General features: G+C 40.7%; 1 protein-coding gene across 2 annotated transcripts in view; it reads right to left on the bottom strand.

Annotated features, from left to right (window-relative positions):
- Window positions 1-24,204, bottom strand: part of DOCK1 (dedicator of cytokinesis 1) — a 319,193-nt gene that overhangs the window by 2,654 nt on the left and 292,335 nt on the right. For both annotated transcript variants that reach the window (XM_055719977.1, XM_055719978.1), the window contains exons 48-51: window positions 22,924-23,069; window positions 18,430-18,628; window positions 12,896-13,049; window positions 8,623-8,768 (exon numbers count right to left, since the gene is read on the bottom strand). In XM_055719977.1, the coding sequence (XP_055575952.1) occupies window positions 8,623-8,768; window positions 12,896-13,049; window positions 18,430-18,628; window positions 22,924-23,069 (645 nt within the window). The remainder of the gene's footprint in view (window positions 1-8,622; window positions 8,769-12,895; window positions 13,050-18,429; window positions 18,629-22,923; window positions 23,070-24,204) is intronic.

Below are 24,204 nucleotides of genomic sequence, written 5' to 3'. Positions count from 1 at the left end.
CCTAACGCTCCTGCAATCTAGTGACTGGGAGTTTTCAGAGATGTGTAATAGAAGGAGAAAACTATCTTCAAGGTACTGAACGCCATCTTCAAAGCAGGTTTTAAGACAGCATGAAGTTATAACCCCAGATACCAGATAGTTTTACTAACGACAGACTAAACAGAAAGGTAAGACTGCACAGTGGCACAGCCAAGAAGGCTGGATTTTTGCTGGAACATCCTTACTGGAAAGCAATCCTTTCCAGTCTGTTTTACTACTTTCCTCGTTCCTCCTGGCTCTCCCCCATGGCAAACAAACAGGGATCACAAACCATCGCCAGGTAAGCCCTGCCCTAAGCTTGTCTCTCCGTTTGCCATGGCGAAGACTGTGCACTCTCCATTCCCCCAGCCCCTCCAGCAGCACCACCAAAGCAGGGACATGCGCACTCTCACCTGCCTCCTCGGACACCAAACACTTTCTGAGTTAGCAACTCAGAAATCAATTGGTTTTAATTTGCTACTGAATGAGAAACTCTGGACCAAGGCAAGGCACGGCAGCGTGGGAGTGCCCTGCCTGGGAAGCTGCATTCCCCTTTCTGCCAGGGGAAGCCTCCTGCTCACCGACGAGCATATTTGAACATATTTGGAACATACCTGGCAATGAAGACTTCCGTGGTCAAATTCTGGTTAAAGCTTATCCTAGCTCTTTTGAAGAAACAACCAGGTTATGAAAAGGTTTGAGTCTCAAAAGAGCGCTGCTGCTTGAAATGTGTGCTTCAAGAAAACCCTGCTGAGTAAGCAGCATTCATTTTCCAGAGCAGGCTCTAACCCATGCACTATTCATTCCTGACTTACAATGGACCACAATGATCTCCAAGTCAGAAAACCAAGTCAATGTACTAATAGGAAAAGCAGATAAGAATTTTATTTTACTATATGCAAAACTCAAGGGGTTTATTGTTTTTGTGGTTTGATTTGTTTTGTTTTTGTTTTTTATATTAAAATGTCATTGCTGATCTGTCTAAGCATTGCTGTAAGAACCATTAAACATTTCCTCTACCTGACCAAATACTTTTCTTAACTTGGCATGTTAAGTTAGCTTCTTGAATCTTGACTATGGCACCTGATTAAAAGCTGGACTGTCAAGGTTATTTAGCTTCACACATTCAGTTGTGAACTGCAGATTTCGAAATCTTTGAGAAACTGTTTAGTTACAATCCTGGATCCAGGCAAGGGCTCTGGGCAAACTTTGGGAAATTCTGGTGGTCTGAAGAATATCAATGTACAACATGCAAGAACTCCCCAAGGAGAACACATAAAATTCATAAGTAAATAAACCAGGTGCCCCTTTAAAATACATTACAAAACATAAAAATTTCCTCAGTGCTTTGCTCTCAGATGATATCTTTAACTTTGTATTTATTACAAGAAAAAACTAACTCTGCCGATAGCATCATTTGTGAAAATCCACTTTGAATTTAAATAACAGTATATTGACAATAATTCTCAATTCAATTAGATCAAAGGAATTTCTCAAACAAATGAGCCCTTCATATTGATCAGAGAACAATCAAATTATCCCTGAAAACCTGCTTCTGAAAAACAGATACAATGCAAATACAATGAGAATAAGCTAAATATATATGCTATAAATAACAAGCACAAAACCTATCAGAGCTTACATTCTGCAAGCAAATTAGGCAGAAAGAAATAACAGAGATAGGTAGATAATTATTATAATTGAATTTACAATTTCCATTAGAAAGTCAGATAAATTTAGTACATGCTCATTTATATAATAAGCTACCAACGAATATATTAAGTAGGACATCAGGGCAATGTTACTGAGAAATTAGCATGGCAAAACGTGCCAATACGGAACTGGTGCAACTCCAAATCTAGCCATCGCTCCCAGGGCCAACACTCACTCCCTTTTATTCCAGCACAGGAAGAAACGCGAGCACGCTTCCTCTCTCCCTTTAATACCATACTCAGAAAATCATTAGTAGGCTTATGAAGTTAGCCTACACTTCCCCTCGGAAACTTTGAAATACAAAACAGAGTTTCGCTTGATTTTACATTTAATTAAGAACTGCTTTGCGAAGTTCATGTTTATATTTCAGTGGTTAATTGTGAACCCACCGAATCTTGAAGCATGTTTTTACCTTCTGACAAAATGATAGAGACTGCTGGTTCACATTCAAACCTATTTTGGGCAGAATCCTTGACTCACGGGTACCTCAGGGGAAGCAGAAACCTTATGTAAAAGGCACATCTGCAACACAGAAGCAATCTGTTCCTTCTGCTTCAGACATGAAATTGCTCCCATTTGTTTGTTTTTTCCTGATACAGAGAAGAGTCAGGTTTAAAAACATTTGCTTCCATTCTCTTACAGATATAAACTACACTACACTATACATGTTCAGGATTTAGTAAAAATCAATTAAAGAAGATGCAAAAATGCATTTTTTCTACTCTGTGAAGAAGCAAAACAAGATACAAGAATGTTTATTTTTTCCAACAGAAAATACTATTTAAAAAAGCACACACAAAAAATCAAACAAAATTCGATTCCCAAAAATGGTCCTTGTGACACTGTCCAAGATATCTTCCTGTGCAACTACTTTTCTTTGAATTTAGATGGTATCAGTATCACAATCTATGGACATCCAAGCAAAAGCACTTTGAAGGATTAACAGATCAAATTAGGTCAGAAGCAGTAGAAAAGAGATGTAAACAGGCTATCAGCTACATGGGCCTGTGTAAATGCTTCCAGATACTGAGCTCTGAATTGCTCCTTCGCGCTTACATCGTGGGTTTTAACATGAAGCCAAGAACCCTGACAAGCAGCAACTTGCTTATTTAATAACTGCAACGAAAAATAACACATAATGTGAGGTCCTGGCAGAATAACACTACCGTTCTGAAAGTGATGATGTGCCAGCAGAGAGAATCAACCCAATTCCACTAATCTGAACCAAATTATAGACAGTTTAAACTAATTGGCTGTTCGACCCAGGGAGCAAAGTTATGTGAAAATACCGCAGGTAACCAATGTAAAATGACTGTTTAAACTCTGCTGTCATACTTCATCTGTTAAGAGTTTCATTTGACTGTGTGTTACAGCCATTAGCTGCCCTTGCTGGAGTGTACTTTTATAGGAGAAAGTAATTCAAGAGTCCTTCTGGAGAGGTGTACTTTGCGTGCTCCCACCTGTCGCGTGCTAAGCATCCCCTCCTTGGGCAATATGAAAGATCCCTCAAAATGGGTAATGATGAATTGGTTCAAATCAGTATTTCAGACTTTCCCCGTGGTGTTTTTTGGAAGGACCCTGGCTGCGGGAGCGGTGAGGCATTCCCGCAGGGATGCCCTTGCTGGGGTGATGGCAGCGGACAAAGGGCAAGCTGGACCTAGCAGAGGTCTGCACCCCTGATGTGAAGAGGACTTTGCTTATGGTGCATGCCAGCTGCGTTAAAGCACAGCTAACAAGATTTTCCTTCTGTTGAACCACAATTCTGCACGTGGAGGCTTCTAGTATTTCAGACTGCACTGGCTAACTCGATTTTCAAAAGCACTGCTTTTCTGCTCTGGTCCATATATAAACTGATCTCAAGAGTTATGAGCAATACCCTTAGAATTAGGTTTAGACTCCAGACTGAAACTGTATTTCTTACTGAAGGCCCAGGCCTGCGAGAGCAATAAACAAATGCATTACCAACTGGCCAGAGTAAACCCCACAGCCCGATCCCGTGTCACGCTGAGGGCAGCGACATGACCCATTCCAAAACAAAATCAAGGGTGCTGCTCAGGGACACATCTCAGGCTCTATGTCTCCGGGCAGACAGCAGAACAACACATTTTTCACTCAAAATCCTGTAATAAGCAGTGGCAGTCCATTGATTTTAAGACTTATTAAAACGTGACTGAGCTTTTTAGAAACTCTGCTCAGCAAGAGCTTAACCCACCAAACCCCAGCCCAGCCGAGGCAGGAGGTGGTGGAGACCTTGCACTGGAGGAAGGGGCTTGCAACGCTCCCCCTCTCCAGCAGGCAAAAATAATAACCAGATGGTAAATAAAAACTGCATTTTGATGTTTTCTTTTTTTTTTTTTCTTTTGGGCACATTATACACACCTATGCATCATGGAAAGCCTTTGGTCAGAGAACTTGTTTTGTGAAAATCTGAGTATCAGACAGAAAAGGGGACATTTATTTCCATTTGTGTGCAAATGCAGCCCACAGAGTCAACTGTCTAATTTAATGTAATGGGTTAATAATGTACTTTTTCCAATTTCACTTTTTCCACCATCTCCACGGGATAACTTTCCTAACAACTGCCCTCCTGCTGCTGTGGTAAGCAAGCCCGTAGCAAGCCTTGGGCCAGCAAACCAGCGGTGGGGTCACAGCACCACGATGCTCAGAAGCTTCCCCACCAGCCCCTGCTCTAGGGGCATGGAGCCGGGGGGCTGCGTGAGGTACTTTAGGAACAATGGGATTTCTCCTGAGAAATAACTCAGGAGAAGGAACAATTGCAAACCCTGAAGTAGTGCTCCCTAATTACCCACTGCTTCTGCAGTTTCAGCTGGGTTTCTAGCCTCTATCTTCTTCTCTGCCCACATGAGGACAATATATTTGCTGAAGCCTTTAGTCACTTTTGCTTGCTGCAGCTGATGTAAGAGATAAAGATCAGCACTGCAGTATATGCATTGCAACACATGAAAAATCCCCCTGGATTTTTCCTTCAGAGTAAACACTTCCATTACATCCAGATTACCACTTTGAATGCTCCTCGTCCACAGAGTCAAAATAAGCGCCGTCGCCTTCAGCCACGTGAGACCATTCCGGTCCTCGCATTATGCACTGCTTCAGCCTTCGCCGTCCTTCCTTGCCAAGTTCTCTGTCTATGGTGGACTGATCGAGATGTTCTCATCCAAACCATTATTTGATGCTTAGTAAGTCTTATAGCCGATATTATAAATGTAAGTGCTCCTTTGTCTATTTTCTTTGAGTTTAGCTTCTTGCTGTGAATACTAAGCAGGCAGTTGATTTGTATGCAAGGGTATGGATGAACCCATAAAGAATGAGAAGTGCTTAAAGGAACTCCTTGATGTAATAATAATCCTTGCAGGAGTCGTAGACTCCTTTTTTTATGTTCCCATATATTATTAAGAACATTTTTAGCAGAACAAATCATACAGTGCAAGAAAATATATATAAGGGTCTCACAGTTAACAATGAGTAAGAGGACAATCAGAAAATTATAATTAGATGATCACTTGGATAAAAGACTTAAGGTAGACCAAGTTAACAGTGGACTTCAAATAATCTAAGATCACTGTCTCAGACACTAAATGACATTATTGCCTGCCATTTGAAGTATTTGATGCATTTACCACTGCATGCTTTTCAGTTCACTACAGCACTTTTTTTGCTTTTCATAACTGACTGCAAGACAGACAGAGTGAACAACGTAATAATTTATCATACAAGGAGATATTTCCAGTTTAAAAGCTAAGACAATCTTATCTATAATATTTTTTACTGATTTTTCTTCACTGATACAGAGCCTGTGTAATTAAAAGATGATCAGTTTACTAGGCAGAGAATTATAAAGTTATGAAGTATGTAGCTATTTGACCCATGAAACACAAGGCATTAAAAACTGTGGAGTGGGATTTAATCACAGCAGTAATAAGAATTTACCCATCTGATCTTTCATGCCCAGCACTACTCATTTTCTTGATGTTCTTTAACAGCTTCCTTCCTATAAGCCTGATGAAATGCGCAGTGATTGTTACAAGAATAGAAGCCTTTCCTAAAATTAATTCTAAGGCTAATACATGTGGCTTTGTGACAAATTTGCTTTATATCCTTTTTCCAGACTTTGAAACTACATTCCCTCATCTCGGAAAGTTTATAAAAATAGAGATGCTGAAGAAAATTTTGGACAGTTAGCTAAGGAGATATAGCCTATATTTGATTGCATCTCTAAGGTATGCTTATATCCTGAGGCCCTTCAACACTGAATGTTAAACAATGGGGTCCATTTCTACAATTACAAAATACATTAGAAATAAAGGAGTCTGAGCAGTGAAGACTGTAAAGAGAAAAAATACTAAGACCTCAATAAAACTTTGAAAAGGCCAAGAGAGCACATTGCTACTATTTTTATGAACTTCCATTTAATGATGCTTCATGACAGGTACAGGAGCTGCAGAAGGTCACATCTTCAGCAGCAACGTAGACTGAGGCTCAAATCTGAGTCGTCTGCAGGTCTGGTCTCCAACTGTCACAGCATGATGGCATTTGCAAGTAGTACAGTAAATATCTAGCATTTGTCCACTGAGTGGAAACCCCTTCAAACAGCTTCACAAGGAAGGGAAGGGAAACCCGGCCATCAGGATGTTATTTCTCACCATGTGTTCTATCATCCCGTTGTTTCACACTTTATACTGAACCCACGTTAGCAATCCTGAGCTACTACCATGACCTAAAACTTACAGTATATCATACAGAATGAATTTACCACTCAGGAGCTCATACAGGAAGGAATTAAAGAAATCTGAAACCTCATTTGAATTTCTCAGGTTTCTTCATGGCTTCTTAAAGACAAAACTCCCAGCAGCTCTCCTGTACAGTCTGTAATTTTCCACTTAGAGGTCGGTAGGCAGGTCAGGCCAGAGCTGGCCCCTGAGAGAAGGCAGGGAAATGGGTAAGAGCTTAGTACACTTTGATGGAAATGAGAGGAAAAGTGTTTGCAACAAAATTTACTGAAAATATTTCCTAAAACCAGCCAGCCAGAGGGAAGAACTATGGAAAAGAGTGTGTGAATAGAGAAGCATTCCATATATGCATATAATGAGTACAACGTGGTGTTTTGAACAATGCTACTCACATTCCTGAAGTTACTTCTGTATCTGTTTCCTTTTCCCCCATTTAGCCTGACAATGCTAAATTCCTGCCACAACACAGTTACAAATTCCACCATGGAAGGAGCCAGACTTTGCACCATGGTAGTCTGTCTTAAAAAAAACTATTCCCAGAGTCAAAACTAAATTCCTGACTGACATTTCCTCATCTGAGGTTAGAAATGCTTTCTTTAACCATGAAACTTACTAAAAAGCAAATTACTCAACAGAATTTGCTCTCAGTGATGAACGTCAGAGAAATCCTGGAAGACACCTGTGCAAACAAGAAAGAACCATTACCGCTGAGAGTTTTTCCAGAGAGTAACATCTTGGCCAATGTTATACATATCAAAGATAAAAAGTCTTGTAGTGGGTCTGAATGGCCAGGGTCTGGCAGGAGGGGCCGCGGTGCCGGTCGGGGCCGCGGGGGCTGCGGGCGCTTCCCCCCGGCCCCAGCAGCCCCGGCAGCCGCTCCCAGCCGGGCCCGCCGCTGGCCACGGCCCAGCCCAGCGGCCGCGGGGGCAGCGCCGCGGGGGGCGCGTTTCACGGGGGGGCACAACCCGCCCGGGGACCCCGGCGGTGGGGAGCGGGGCGGGAGCGGGGCAGGGACGGGGCCGCGGGCACCCGGGGCCGGGCCGGGCCGGGCCGGGGGGGCTCCCCCCACCCGCGGGGCAGGGCAGCCCCCGGCCGGGCAGGCGGCGCCCCTCGGCCCACGGAGCCCGCGGGGGAGCGGCTCCCCCCCGGGGCAGGGGGTGCCGGCGGGGGCCGTGCCCCGCGGGCAGCCCGCGCCGGAGCGGCTCCCGGCAGGGCCTGTGGCGCCGCGGGGAGCGGAGCCCGGGCCGGGCCGGGCCCGAGTGTGAGGAGCCGCCCGGAGGGGCCGGCGCGGCAGCGGCAGCGGCGCCGAGCGGAGCGCGGCCCCTGCCCGCCCGGGGGGAGCCCGGGGGGGAGGCCGGGCCGGGCCGGGCCGGCGGGCGGGGCGGGGGGAGGCGCGGGCCGGGCCGGGTTCTCTCTCCCGGCCCCGCCGGGCTGTGAGCGGCACCGGCCGGAGCCCGTTTCCCCGGCGGAGCCGGCGCTGCCCGTGCCCCCGGCCCCTGCGAGCGCTGCCCCCGGCCCCGGAGCCTCCCGCCGTGTCCCCGCTGCCCGGCCCACCACACCTCTTTAAACATTTTTTTTTTTCTTCAACAGAAAATAGATGGCCCTTCTCAAAGGTACTGCTTTAAAGAAAAGTACCAAATCATTTTTAAAAGCTTCGAGGACACCGGAACCAAAGTTGAAAGAGTGTATTTTCTTCAGAAAGCTGAAAACCCTGTTGATGATGAAGAGTGTTTCTGAGCTCCTTCCCTCAAAGGGGCACATGTGTTTGCCTCTAGGAAACAAATGGCAATTGAATGTCGACAGAACAGAGCTCCAGAAAGGAAAGATGTCAGGTTTGTGTTTTATTTCCTTTCCTGAGACAGGACTGAAAGGCTATTAAGTCTAATTTGCTGCTGAGACTATATCCTGTTGGTTAAAGCTCCATTACCAACACAGCTAACAACATTTTGCTTAGTCTTCTCTGCCAGACTGAATCCAGCCTCCCTTCAGGTGGGTCCCCGTGAGCTTTTCCCTCACACTCCAGCCACTTGTTTGCAGCTGCAGAAATCTCTGGATCTGCCGACATGCCCACAAGCAGGATTACATCTCGCTGTGGATTGTTCAAAGTACAAAAGCAAAGCAAACTGCTGAAAGTGGGACTCACCCTTTGATGGGCAGGCGGGGAAGTCCTCGGGCTGATCAAGTCTTGACTTTCCATGAGGTTCCCATAATCAGCCATGCTTCCTTTGAGAGGCAGAGGAGGAGGAATGTCAGGGATGTTGGAGCTGGACATACCATTCAGCTCCAGAGCTGTAAAACCAACACTGAGTTAACTCTTTCAAGAACTGAATCAAATCCAAAGATCTAGATCACGCTGACTCTTAGAGCATTGATACTGCGATAATGCTGCACATGAGATATCTTTGTCTGCTCTTCACTGCCTCTATAATTATCTGCATCTCATCTAATGAGGGATTTTAAAGGGAAGTGGAACAAATGAACCAACTCCTGCATCAACAGGATATGCATTGTGGCTGTCGTATTGGGCTAATTTTTTTGGATACGCTCAAAATATTTGAATGATCCCCTCTTTTTAATAGAAAATAAGTTTTACTTCAGATTTAATGCCAAGATATTCTTCGCTTAGCAAATATAATCTTCTCAGCTCTGCATTTTCCCCTAGTACATTAATATACAATAGAAGTTTTGGTAAGAGCACTAAGAAAATATAATCAAGCTAAGCTTTATTTACTTTCCTCCAGTAAAATAAAAGCTTCTTTTTAGTAAAATACACAAATGAAAGCCTATAATTACATCTCTCTCAAAAACTTTCAAACTCCAGGTAACTATAATAAATGAGCAGTCAGTTGTTGAGTAAATAAAATCACGGAAGAGAAAGTACAAAACATTTATTATTACTCTTTGCTGGGCAGAAAGTTCCTTTTTCTTAGCAGATAAATCCTAGCTGGTACGTGTTGTAAAGGCAAAGAGCCTGAAGGACAATAAAGTTTATTGAGGCCTGGGTGATACCTAGGTTTTTGTGTGGAAATACACCCATGATGTATTTCAGGGTAATTCAGTCAGTTTAACACAGGCAAAAACCACTGTAATCTCTACGAGAAAATAAACTTGGTTTTGATAAATTAGGAAAGTAGTTTCATTTAGGAAATTAAAAAGGTTATTTCTATTTTACTGGGGTGAATTGTGAAACAAGTGGAGGACTTGTTTATGCAGATATTTTTACTGCAAGGTTCCTATCAATGTCTTACAAAAAGTCCTTTTATTGTTCTCTAAAACGGCCTCTCACTAACACAATTTAACTGTAAGGTGGCTGTATTGATTTGTCACTGAAACCTGTAATTTCACTCTTCATCCTTTCACTTGAACTTTCAACTATGCCAGGAAGAAGAATATTTTCCATCCTGGGACCTCAAACTTTCAGTGGCTTTTTCTACATCAGACTGAAAAGCGTTGTTTGTCCTCCAGGACCTGAATTTGTCATCACTTTTTCCATTGCTCCTGTTTTTCATCCTTTCTTTTCTACACATATAGGATTCCTCCGTTCCCCAAACATGCGTAATAATTTTCTTTAAATATCTCCATCACAATCTACTCTTGCTAAGCTCATGTCATTAAACATGTAACTGGAAAACAATGCTACGCATTTCTAACTAAATATTGATTCTGCAAATGAGCTTCCCTGTTCATTCTGTATGAATTTCCCAGCCATACTGAACATCTAAAGATCATAGGCATTTGAGACTGTAAACCTCACAAAAACAGCTCCTTGAGACACATCCTGCACATTTCATTCACAACTACATATATCTATATATAATTTTTTTTTCCTATGCAGTTAAGGATAATACTAGCAGATGTTTGAAAAATGGCATTTTCTTTAGAGTTGCAGCTTTAGCTAGAACTTAAGTAGAACCCAGAATCCTGCTTCAGAAAGGGAAACCTTTCAGTATTTACTGTAAACAAGCCATGTTTTTAGGTCTCACTATATACGTTCCTTCTGAGTAAGGAAACTGAAAATGAGTATAATAACATACTACTACCCAAAGAGAAAGCAAATCTAGCTACCCTGAACACTTCATCTTTGTATCTCACATGATATTACAGTATCTACTAACTTCATCTAAGCCATTGCACATAGACTACCAAGTGCAACCAAGAAGATGGTAAGAAAAATTTTGAAATTTTGTTAGGATTTACACAAACCCTTTGTTTCTTTAAGGTTGACATTTCAAAGATCCATGGAAAGGCAGGTGAGCAATTTTTTCACTAGAGGTGCAGAGGAAGCAAGGTGTGGAATCAACTCTAATATCTGCAACACTCTGAACAACCTGGATGGTCACCAACTGCCCATGCATCCTGCTCTGCTTCTGTCCCTTTCCCTACATTCCCCAGCTCTTGTTACAGCTTGCTTTTTCTGCAGCCCCTATTGTATTCCTACAGCCTGTACGCTGCACCTTCACAACCTCATCCTTTTGCAAGACAGCAATAAAACCCTGTAAATGTGGACAGAGTATTTCCATTCACATGAATAGCTCATAATATACAGTAACAACCTATCTGCATTCAGTTTGGCAAACTAGTAGAACGACAATATTCTATAATGAAAAAAAAATTTGCCCTGACTAACTAATATCTCTCGCAGTTTAATGAAATCCTGGAGTCACCTACCCTACTGCAGAAACAGGTATCAAACACAAGCTTCAGTAATTTTCAGTCTTATTTCAAGAAGATCTACTTGCTACAGATCTATTCCTTTTCTCCTGCTCAATTCAGCGGAACTATATAATCCAGTAACTCAGTCACTATACAAATAATTACTCAACATTTCTGGTTTGCTATCATTTTTCAAGGTGTTTCACCAGACTAGTATGCTCTGAACATTTATTCCTTACTGGACATGGGCCACTGAGAATATCTTCGAGCTGGGAAGGATCAGTTAGATGACTTTTTTTCATCTTAACCTAATGATCAAATTTTACACTCCATTCTCCTAAACTGCCAGCTAACAAGCAAGCAATATTGCTTAGCAACCCATTAACTGCTTTTAGCCAGTCTGTGCACTGAAGTAACTTCTTTATCATTGGAATTCCTAAAAAAAGTTTATCACTACAATTCCTCAAATGGTTGTGGAAGAGTCCCATGGATGTTGCAATAAGCTGAACCTATTTTACTTAACACCTATAAATCTCCAGCACACAGACATAAATATTCTCAGAAATGCATGACAGCTTCAGATACTTTTTTAAAAAAGAGATCACATTAGTTTTAAGAAAATGTACACAGGAGGAAATAATCCAATTCAAAGAGTATCTTTTGCAGGAATATATATACTTCTCTGTATTTCCAGTTTTGAGCACACTGGCAGTTTTTGGCTATCAAAACTGTAAAGAGAGAGACTTCACTGTTACCGAAATACTCGTTTTGGGTGTCTGACTACACAAAGGAAACACTGCATTGACTTGCACTTGCTTCCACGTGTTTGCAACCAACAATTTCAAATCAATAAAACAAAGGCACACCTCTTTTAGATGACAATTCTGTTGCTATTGATTTGTAGAACAAACACATTCATGGCAACAAGAACTTTCCAAAACACTCACTATTTAAGGGAGTAGGCTTTAATGAACAAAAAAAAGTAAATAAAACAGTGACCTTGATCAAAAAAAGGTTTTTTTCTTAAAACTGACGATCTCTTCTTCTCTTTACTAACATTGAACTCTTGAGTATTGTAACTAGCATTTGGGTACATGTACCAAAAAGATCTTTTTTATTTTTTTGTTACATGCTAGCAACTGAAAATTCTGAATAACAGTTTTTAACAGCACTGAAAAAGAAGTAGGTGTTGTATTACACCCAGTTTTGCAACAGGCTTTCCTGAACACTGAAGCAAACAGACAGCATTTTACAGGAAAACAGAGAGATGTCAACGTCAAACAAAAAATACATCAAAAAGACTGACTTCTTTTTTCCCTTCTGGCTTATACTCACTACATAGCAAATAAAATCTCTTTTCAGGTACAATTGCATTAAAAGATTATTTTTTCAGCCTTTATGCTCCAAAATACCCTAAATCCAATATAGAATCAAGCACAACACTAATTTTTGACAGTTAGTCTATACCGAAGTAATTGCTAATGATTACTTGAAAAGGAAAAGAAGCTTTTTCAATGCAACAATTTTGTTTGCTTCTGTAAAATGTTGAAACGATTTTTGCTGGCAAGTACAAGGATCATGACGTTAAGAGGTAGGTTCTTGTTCCTGCAAGCAATCCCATGGTGACGGCAAAAAGATTTAACTCAAAGAACTCAAATCAAGGTGTAATACACCTTGAACTCAGGAAACACATCTCCCCACTAGAAGTTACTTTGTATTACATTTGCTAGGAAAAAAAATATTAGTTAAAATTAAAGACTTACTGGACTGTATGCCAAAAGAAAGTTTTGTCCGTGGAGTTACTGGTGGTGGCGTCACTTGGGAGCTGGGAGGTGATGGAGAAACGGAGAAACGTCTTTCACTTGAAATGACATTTATGACTTGGCTTTTTGGTCTCTGTGGTCTTAGTGGGCTGATCTGCACAGGGAAAAAAACAGTGAGATGGCAGAGGAATACACGCTGCTGCTGAGCAGCAGACCTTGCGATTGCTACATCTTCCCCGCTACCTCCTAAACAGTAATAGGGCAATGATAACATAGAATATTTCTGATTTAATGAAGTATTTCACAGCTCCAAATGTTTTTCCCTTCACCCCAGGAATCACACTGAGACTTAACGCACACACCTTCCCATAGCCTGGCATATTTTTCTGAAGCAATGAGCCAATTCCCCAAACACTTGTTTAATAACAGCTAAGGAAGTCTATATCCTTACACAGGATTATACAGCATTCAGAATCTTTTCTTTCTTCTCACATGGCTCTACTTCCCTGTTAACATTTATCTCTTTGTTTGCATGGTGAAACTCTTCTGAGGAAGACATCATCTGCCCAAAAACACTTTATTGACGGTGCCTGTTTGTGCTTACATTTAATTCACTGACTTATCCATATTGTTTTGCTCTGGTTGCATCGTAGGCCATTTAAATTCTCCATCAGAAACAGTGAACTGGTACTTGTAATCTGATGGGCAATTAATGTTTTTGTTAAGGTGATTCCTTCTACTGAGTGCAATTCTGAGCTCTGCTGTTTGTTATCGATCCACCAGCCCCCATATCTCCATTGATGGCAGTGAAGAATTTTTTATTTCCAAGAGATCACAGAAAATGAAGCAGCAGCCTGAAGTTAGGGGAATTACATCCAAGGTGCTGCATTAGGACAAAACAGAAAATGCCAGCAGCAATTCATGCTTTTCCAAAGAATTATGTCATTTCACATTGTTTTTTTTAGAAGTATGTTGTGAAGGAGAAACCTAAAATGAAGTGAGTGCTTCCTTTTATTTTCAGAATAGATACTCTAAAAGGGTTTGCATAAAAGGCTGCATCTTTGAGACCCTTCTATGAGAAATGAATGATGATGATGTATGTAACTTTTTTTTGAAAGTTCATCAAGACCTCAGGGCAACCTTTCAGACATTTGCCTGATACTAAAATTCAGGTCCTGAAGACTCCAAAGGTTTCTTCTTTCATGATCTTTTAAAGCATATTTTTAGTAAGATGGATAAGCAAAATAATCACTTTCTCAGAGGAATGTAACTATAAAAAAGCAACTAAGGAAAACATACTAATTGATTAGGAAAGCTGCAACACCAGAATCAAAAACCCAACAGCTAGAATCAAGTTCCCAAGTTACCCTGGTCTGTAGCTATTTATCTCAAATAAATTTTAGCATTGTTTGTGATTGACAAGCTTGGTCCTCTTCTTAAATCATGGTTCTGCTATGGAATAAGAACTCTTTGGAGGCCACTGATCCATAATGAAACCAGTGCTAATTTTTTTTGGTCTTAAGGAAGCGAGATCAATAGTGAATGATGTCAGATGCCACTAAATCAAGAAAATGTACAGCCCGTTATTCTGATTTCTAACACAAGCTTTCGAGTGGTCTGTTAGCTACCTGGCTTCAGTGTTATGTTTGTTACCAGCTCATGGAATCAAAGAACTAACAGTAAAAATTTTTGTTAAAGAAGTTTATGTGACACTTAAAAGAAGATACGAATCTCTAGAAAACTATGAAGACATTACTGATCATCCTCACACACCGAAGTGCTTAATTTATCTTCTGATAAGATCACAGTTACAAGATTTCTGTAATTAGGGCTTTGGTTTCGATCAGTCAATAAATTCATTATGAGTACAGTTATAACTGGAGAAAAGTATTTAAGCCATACAACTAGAAAAAACGGCCTCTGAATGCTCCTTTTTAAAGAAAATATAAAAATTCCATGAAGTAATTTTGCAGTTTATAATCCTCACACGTTCTTCAGGATGTTTCATTCGATTGGAAAAAAAGACATTCCTATGTCAGGAGGTCCACTGCAGTGATGGAAGCACTCATTTCATTAGACAACATCGTCTTTGGAAAGAGTAGCCGAAGCTCTGCAGAGATGGGAATGACCAATGTCTGACATGCCTGCTGTGCCTCTCACTTGATAATTCTCTGTAAATTTGGTATCATGCTTGCAATTATGCTGCACAAACCAATTAGTAGTGCATAACACAGGATCCAGAACAGATTCATATAGAAGGTTATTGATGCATCATTTCCTGCTGAAAGCAAACCACTGATAACTACCTATTTGTGGTGGGCGAGGAATAATTTAGAACGCGAGTGTTGTCAGGCAACAGACAACTGTGTGTGAGCATGTGGGTGTGGGGTGAATATCTGAACCTGGACTTTTGAGCCATCAAGCAGAAGCTGCTATCTGCCAGCTATGACTGGCACGGTGGGCTGGTTGTAAACTGGGATGACAACCGAGTGAAACAGAAGTGACACACACCGAACTCTCCTGTTAATAAACAGACGTGAGCCCGAGCCCACGATTAAGAGGCTGACCACGCACAGTGCTTCTGCACAGACATTATTTTGACATATCTCACTATCCGCATCCATCACAGGCTCTCATTTACTCCGTCTCACCTGTGACAATTTTGAGCACAGTTTTTCCAGGCTGCTGTGTATCCTTCAGCATCACCTCAGACCAGACTTCATTGCCCAGTCTTGCCCACGAGAACATCGTGTGAGATGTGCCAAAAGCCATACTGATGCCAGCACCGCGGGGGTCTGCCACATCCTTCCCCCTGCCAGAGCCTCCTCCTCTACCACGGGAAGAAGAAAGAAGGGCTTGACTGCTCTGCTGTTGACAAATCCATGCTGGCTTTTATTCTCTCATCTGTTTACTTGAAGTCACTTACAAATTGTCGTCTACTAAAGAAAAGCATGCCTTCTGCTGTAAAACTCCAAAGTATCTTAGAAGTCAGAACTAAGAATCCATTAGAAAATTCCCCAAATAGTTGAAATCTTGTAAATGAATTAGCAATGGTACGAGTGAATTCTAAAATTCTCAACAGAATGAATCCAGTAACTATAATAACGCATCTAGTAACTAGTAGTTCATTGCTAAAATCTCACTTTAGAAGCTCTTTAAATATTTATTTTTATTTCCATTTCTAGTAAAAGCTGGATTCCAACTCTTTGGAGGAAAAAAAAAATCCTTAATTTTTCACCCCTTCATTTCATCACTAACCTTTTTTAAGCTAGTGAACTTTCTGCTTCCAAGCTCCTAATGCAAGATAAATCAAAATGCTTTATTCTCCATAAACCACAGCAGTAACAGTACTTTGCGAGTAATTTCAACCTAAAAGGGGAACTTGAACACAGTGCAGCCCACAAAAGTAGCACAACGGCAAAGCTGAATTCTCACCCACAAAAGTTAACAATTTCCCTTTTATATCATTAACAGGGGACATGCCTCCAGAGTGCAAAAATTTTAAGACACATTTTATCTTTAAACTGCTTGACATTATCTGTACAAAATTCCTGAAGGCAGCAGCAGGAATCATGCAACCACTCTTGTAAACTATCTCAAAAGAGTGTTTCCACTATTTCACCTACAAGAGAAAATGAACCAGGCTACCACCAAGCGTTAAAAATTCATTTGGTCATTTTGGAGCTCAAGTAGCTTGCAGGTACTGGAAAGGGAGAGGTTTTCTCTCACCAGCAAAGTCCTTCTCATATCATTGATCTGTGGGTTTCAAGAAGCTCAAAGTAACTGTAAGTAACTGATTCTGACTTTTAATTTCCCTCCCTCTCTATAACCAGGGGAATATTAGTCATACCAGTCATGCACTGAAAGCTCTTGACTGGGAAGAGTGGAAAACTTGAGTCAAAGCATGTTGGGCTTTGCTCATTTTTGTTCCTCAGATGACAAATGACAATATGCCTTGAAGGGTTATCATGTCCTCCTTTCCAGCCAGAATTTGCATTTTTCCAGTCATAAGCAATCTTCTCCAATGTCCAGGACCTCTCAGGGATGACAGTGACCTTGCAGTGACACCAACCAACTCTCCAACATCCTAGGACACCTCCCATCTGGTCTTATGGATGTGTGCAAGTTCAACTTGCCTGAGCTGCCTCAAAATACAATTTACTTCTTCTGTGGCTAAATGCTCCTCTCCCACAAACTCTGCTGGTCCCTTTGAGGACCTGGGAGATGTGAGTGCCATTGCAATGTTCAGGCTTAGTCAAAACACAACCGCTCCAATGTGCAAAGTTGAATGCATTGAATCAAAAAGATGAGACATATGGCAGTCTATGCAGAATGTATTTTGTTTTAAAACACATGATGCTCACCTGGCTGGCTTTGGCAGGAGGAACCTCCATTTAAAGAACACAGGTCTGATCCAGAATTTACTCGTGTCAGTGGAAAAAATCCCTGGCTTCAAGGGAGTTTGGATGAAAAGCCTGAGATGCACAAAAGGGATTTTATCTGAATTTTTGCTGTGCTAATGCTGGGCCTATGGCCACATCAGGCAAAAGAACTCTGATCTTTCAAGACGTCAGAAGACACATCTGAGAGATTAGCTCATCTCTGGATGGAAAAGGAGGAGCAAATCCAGAAAACAGAGGAACTATGGCTGAATATCTAAGTAATATTCTGCTGTGAATACCAAAGAGCAAGATTTAAAGGATGTAGTTATCACAGGTCAGAGAGAAATTGTTTCAAAAGTCCAATGTAAATGACACAGCTACCAATGAGAGACTGATGAGTTAAAGGCTGGCTCTATAAGTGCTTGTGCAAATCTTTAAAAGGACACTACATTTATTTCTGGAGAGCAAGTTTTAAACTATTGGCCTCAAAACAGGTGTCCAGGCAGATATTTGGAGGTTACAGTTAGTTCACACGCTCCCTGCTCCAGCTTAAAATGGCCTTGCTTTCAATTTCAGAGCTAAAACTGCTCAAGTTACCTAAGCCTTTAGGACAGTTTCAGTGAATTAAATATATGCCAAGAAGAGAGGGCTTAAGAGAGATATGCTCTGTAGTTAATATTCTTACACATAGCCACCAGTGGAACTGCTTACAATTTTCTGCTGAAAATAGCCTTTCAAGAATACATAATTGCCATGCACAAAATGACCTTGTAACATTTCCACCAAAAAGTGTCTTGCAGTAGTCAGCTGAAATATGAGAAAACCCATCACGATCTATTGGAAACCATAAATTCAAAAGGCTGCTACAACGGTGGCATTTATTTTACTTAGGATATGCCATCTGTTCCTTCTATCAAATAGTCATATATAGCTTTTGGTTAAGATTTTCATATAAGATACCATGATTTTTTTACACTGCAAATAAAAGCTGTGGTTTTGATTCATTATCACATATACTAACATTGCAGCATATTCCTTTAGAGTTATTTTTGGTCTAAAAAGAAACCAAATCGTAAAAATCAACATTTTTATTTTAAAAGAGAAAGAACACTGCTCAGAGTTAGATAAAGCATTACTTGCTAATAAAGTTACCGTTTCTGAAAGGATCACTGCTTCAGACTGCTGCAGAGAAATATCAGTAGATTTAAATTCTTTATCAAATATCTCTTGATGCTTGCTGTTTCTTTTCTCCTTCTTCTTTTCTTTCTTATCTTTATCTAGGTCATCCTTGTCCAATTTATCTTGAGACCTAGAATGCATCTTTTTTGGCAGAAGAGGCTCCAGCACAAACCTAAGGAAATGTTTTGTTGCCTAGTCAATAAAATAGGATTTTCAAAACACCTGATTTTCATTTACATATTTCCCAAATTCTCACTCGAGTTAACAATGCTTTGCTAATCCAGAAAAACTCATTCAAGAGAAAAGGAGGGGGCAAAACGATCATAATTGTCTTACAATAAAATTTACTGCAGAACTGCTGAAGAACCAGTACTGCATATTTCCCTGCCTTGTAGTAAATTTACTGGTTTACAGCTACACAAACTCCTGAGTTTCACTGCACGTGGTTTACATAAAAATGAGCTTGCCATTCAGCACTCCCACTGTAGATGCCGTGGCACTGTGGCAGGCAGGTGTGCCAGCAGACCCCTGGAAACTCCGGGGGAAATCAGCACTATACAGGTACAGGGAATTCTAACACGCATTAAAGAAATGTCACCCCTGCTTCCCCTGCCCCTTGGAGGCAGGCATCCCATATGTCTACCAACGGTTTTAAGGATTTCTGTAACAAATAGCCAAATCCCCAAATTCCTCCTAGACTTTTTTTTTTTTTTTTTTTTTTTTTTTGGTGGGGAAAAATGCAGTATTTATTCCCTAGAGAAGAAGTAACAGCTAAGAAATTGTTTTGCAGAGGTGTAGTGATATTCTGTTGGACATGCACAACATAAACCGCTTTCCAATCCTTGTAACCCATCACAGTTACAGCACCTTTTAACGGAAAACCAAACAATATCGCCCTTAATACAAAGGAAACACCTATACGTTGCCCAGAAGCATGAGGGTACAGAGGTGTAACCACAGCCACAAGCACCATTCCTGTCTGTAATAACAGCCTCTCTGTGTACGTCTGGTTTTGCATGCGCGCTTGAGGAGACATATTCACGAGCGTGCACGTGTGTACTCACAGATCCACACCTCTGCTCACCTACAGCAAGCCCTGGTGAGGGGCAGCCAGGGGCGCTGAGCTTAGTTGTTCTGATATTACAGATAAACCAAGGAAAGAAAAATTGGTCAGATGATAACAAAGGGCAAGGTTAGTTTCCAAAAAGCAGATGTGTTTTCCCACTTGGAACGCTTCAAGTGTGTGAATATAGGCAAGGCTGACATGCTACTGCCATCAGCTCTGCAACTTTTCCAGTCCATGACTATTTGTTTTCTGGCTACAAAGGAAAAAACTTTAGCGGTTAAATGGACTTTTAAAGGAAAACTTCAGGTTTTTAAAGTTTTTCTTTTGTAGGGACAGCACTATTCTAAGCAATACCAGAATTCTTTTCAGCTAATTTTCACTAATTTCACAGTAATTTAAAGGAACCTCTCATCTCACCTTCTTTTAATGCCTAGTTTTAATAAAAGGTAAAGAGATATTTTGCTCTTAAGGAGCTAAAATATTCATAGCAAGACAAAGTATTTTATACTTTGTTTGAAATTAGAAACTAAACAAACTACTAAAAGCACACCCTAGTCAAAATTACACTGACAGATTTTAAGAAAATTTCTCAAATCATCATACTACAAAACCAAAATGAAACCAAAAATTCCCAAACAACACCAGCTTACTTTTTAACACTGGGAAAGTATTTACTGTGCCATGGGGATGCATGCACGTCCAGGCCACAATCTTTGCTGTGAAATACTGGGGGATTCATATTTCAGACAATTTGCACTGAAATTATCCTAATTATGTCCACTAGCAGCAATATCCAGCAGCAATACCCAATATTATTATTTTTGTTGTTGTTTGAAGCACTAAAGGCCCTTCAGTTTTCAGCCTAAGTGAGCTCATTTGATGGAAAGATGCTGAAACCAGTATCTGCGGCAGCGGCTCCCCAGCCACTATCCCCATAACCACAGCCAAAATCACAGGGGCTGGGGGACAAAACGACAAGCTTTTTTCATCCCATTTTGCAGATAGCAACAAGGGAGGGCGATGACTTGCGGAGGGCCACAAAGCGCATCAGTGACAAAGCCCAGAGCAGAAGACAGCTCTCCCGACACCGTGTGTTTTAGCCACCTCACAGGCTGATTGCAAGTTTACAAGAGGAACTGCCATTCTTCAGACAATGATTAATTGCTTCCCTTCCAGGCATTACTATTATTAGTACTATTAATTATTTGTACGCAGTGTATCGGGGATACAATGGGCTAGCATGCCATGCTGCTACTAGAAGTACATTAGGACTTTCAACAGATGGCAAATCACACGGGCACACTGGGACTTACCCACATCCAACCGCCACTTGTAAATGCTCGGATTTGTACTTCTAAGTCCCATTTTAAGCAGTGAATAAACCCATGGTCCTTTTTTAAAGTCAGAGTTTTATTTATACATAGAGTTGGGAGTTGTAAACCACATACTATGTCAACATCTGCTTTGAGTTTTTACTGCTTAAAAGCTCCAAAGCAGGAGAAGCTGGAGATGGCATAAAATGTAAGTTGGATTATCTGGGCAAGACTGTCTGTCAGCTCCATTTTTAGTTGTTTTTCTTAGCTTCACCTCTCATCTCAAAATTAACGTATGAAGAGGGGGGAAATGGAAAGCAGGAGAGGACAACTGACCATAAACCAAATCAACTATAGTAGGTACATGGGTGAACTTCTTCCAATTTAGCAGTGACAAACCACCTGCATGATTTTTACAGTCACTTGGATTTTTGAGGTCTTTTATTATGTTATTTATATCTGATGATTTTTCTTCTCCTGCTCTGCTATTCAAACAAATGAGAATTTTTTTCAGGTCTTCCCAGTGATGACAGTTGTTCGTTGTATTTTCCTTACAGGTGTACCAGCTGTATTGCCTTGGGCTCGGAACACCAGCTGAGCTGCACCGTGATCTTTGTGAGTTTGTTCTTTTTTTTTTTTTTTTTTTTTAATATACAGAGTAGACTCATGAGATCCTCCAAAACTGCTAAGTGACACGTACTATAACAAAGCTGGGGTGGAGAGGTGAAATTTAAGAAAATAGCATCCAATGAAAAAGAAAAAGACATAGGAAAAAGAGAAAGAGGTAGAGGCAGGCAGGAAAAAAATAATTTTCTTCTAATATCAAATAAAGCTGCACACTAACATGGGATAGTAGTTATCCTCAGGTTCCAGCAAGACAACATTTGTGGATGAATCAGTCAAAACACATTATTGTCTCTGCTGGCCTGCATTTATATCAGCATGACTCATTGTGTATACGTTATAGAGGGTAACGTAATGAGAGCTGAATTGCGCTGTTTGCAGTTCTTCCCAATGGGTAAATAAACTGTTTGTAATTAAGGTAAGCATCACGTTGGTCTTTAGGTGCTGTCTTTAATTTTACTTGATGCTTTTACTCTCCAGTCAGGTAGTAACTCCCTGTGAAGTAAGAGCACAGGGAACACGAACATTTCTAACACATCTCTGGAAGTTAGCAACCCTTCAGGAGGCTTTAAAAAACTGCCGCCTTGGTCAAATATTGAGTTTCTGGATTATGGGAATGCCTGAGGGGAGGAAGAGGGAGAAGGGACTTCTGAGGCTGCATAGAAGCCCCAGAAAGAAAACAGATTATTTTGTTCTTTTGAGGGATGCAACTGTGAGACAGGGCTTATCAACAGAATTCCCAGTTCTCATGTGAAATATCTTGATAAGTCTTGAAGTACAATCTTGCCATAAGCAGCTTTTCCTCTGGCAGCAAAAGCAAGAAGAAATGATTGAGCAGTTAGCTAATCCCTTCCTTCTCCCAACTTCCACCTGTGTACGGCGACAGGGCTGGCTGAACACACGTCTCATCATCGACTTTGCAAAAGATCACTTCTGAACTGTTACACTTGCAATACTTTAAAAGGGCATACTTTGTCTCCTGTTTGTTCGGGGTTTTTCGTTTGAAGGCTTAGTGGGTTTTGTTTAACTTTGTTTTAAAGAGGACTAAGAAGAGCATTATATTTATCTTGGTTAAAAAATAAAAGGACAATGAATATACCTTGAGATTAACGTCTATACAGGTTGGGGCTTTTAGCCAGTATTAGGTTGTCTCTTACAAGCGCTATCCCCACCCCACATAGTTACTCACACGGTTGCATCACATTAATGTTTGTGGGGTATTATGATGAATCAAATCTGGAATAAAAGACACTGGGAAAAGACCCAAGCAAAAAAGCCCACGGTTCCTTATGAGATCAAACAGACATCGTGCTGCCGCACAGGAGGAGTCAGTAGGATCGGAAGGAGTAACACCCTGACAGCACCGAGATCTGGAGCAGGGTGGTGACCATCCTCAAAGCCTATAGATGCGCACACCAGATCAGGCTTTACAGAGATAAGCCCCGAATGACTATTTTTACACACCCATCTGAGCCAGGTCGAGAAGGAGTGCTGTCGGAGGAGATGGAAGACACCGATGCAACGGAGAGGGGTCTTGAAGATGACGGCATCGTGAAGGATCTCACCATAGACCGTGGCCGACTGCCTCGTCTATCATCCAGACTCGAAAGCTGCAATAAAGAAATATAATATAATAATACAATATAATCACAAAATAGCTGACATCTGTTTACCAAAAGTAACGGGGAAAGGTTCAATTTTTCTTCCATGTAGAGTTTTATATTACTTAATTATACATTGTGTGTAACAACAAAGAAACAAATTCTAAAGAAAATCCATTTAACGGACAAGGAAGAAATATTTAGGCCCTTATAGGTAAATATATAATTTTAAACATGTTCCAGTAATTCATTTGTTTCAATGGTATTTACATGGTTTTTTTACACCTGGGCTTTAAAAAAGGAGCTTTCTACAAATCCTTTTTTTTTTTTAATCCACCTCTGCAACTGAAGTGACTGTCCTGTCAGTATATTTAAATGAAATGGAGTTAAAAAGAAAACAAGCAAAAATGAAACAAACCAAGAAAAAACTCAGTAAAAGGAACTTTATGTCAAGAGAGCCAATTTAAAGAGTGGCATCTAGGTTAAGAAGAAAACATATGAAAGCTATTTTTTTTTTTGGTTTCAGACAATTTCAGGGTTCTGAATATTTATACAAGCTTTGTTAGTCATTAATAACTGATATATGCATAAAATAATTGAATTCTTTCAGTCAACAAATAAGAACTTCATGCTGTTTAATTACAGGTATATTTTCCACCCTGACAACTACTAGAAAATTGGCCTTGTACAAGGAAGACGAAAGTGATAAAACTCCCTGAATCCTGACAATTCTTGCTGGTGGGTAGAGTGAAATTAGAAAGATAACACCACCTGCGTATGACTTTCTAGTCATTCTCCCTGATGATGTAAATGTACATTACTGAAGTGACTGACATGCAAGTATCATTAATGTCAATTATTCCTGTTCTCCTTGGGAATAAATTACTATTTGAACTTTTCTCTTCCTAAATATGTTAGCCAGAATGGATTTGAAGGACTACAAACGGAACATCACTTAGAAGGAAACCCTAAAGGCTGGCATGCTCCCCAGAAGATCTCAGTGGTCCCATTTGAAAAAAAAAAAAAAAGTAAAAAAAAAAGTCATTGCTATAGAAAAAAGTGAAAATTAACCTCTGAAGGAAAGCCTGTCAAAAGTACAACACAATGCTTCACTGGCACGTACTATTCCACCACGATTTTGGTC

Source organism: Falco cherrug, chromosome 9 (assembly GCF_023634085.1).
Source record: "Falco cherrug isolate bFalChe1 chromosome 9, bFalChe1.pri, whole genome shotgun sequence".
Lineage (NCBI taxonomy): Eukaryota > Metazoa > Chordata > Aves > Falconiformes > Falconidae > Falco > Falco cherrug.
The sequence above is the reverse complement of the archived record's forward strand: the minus strand, read 5'-3'. Positions and strand labels throughout refer to the sequence as shown.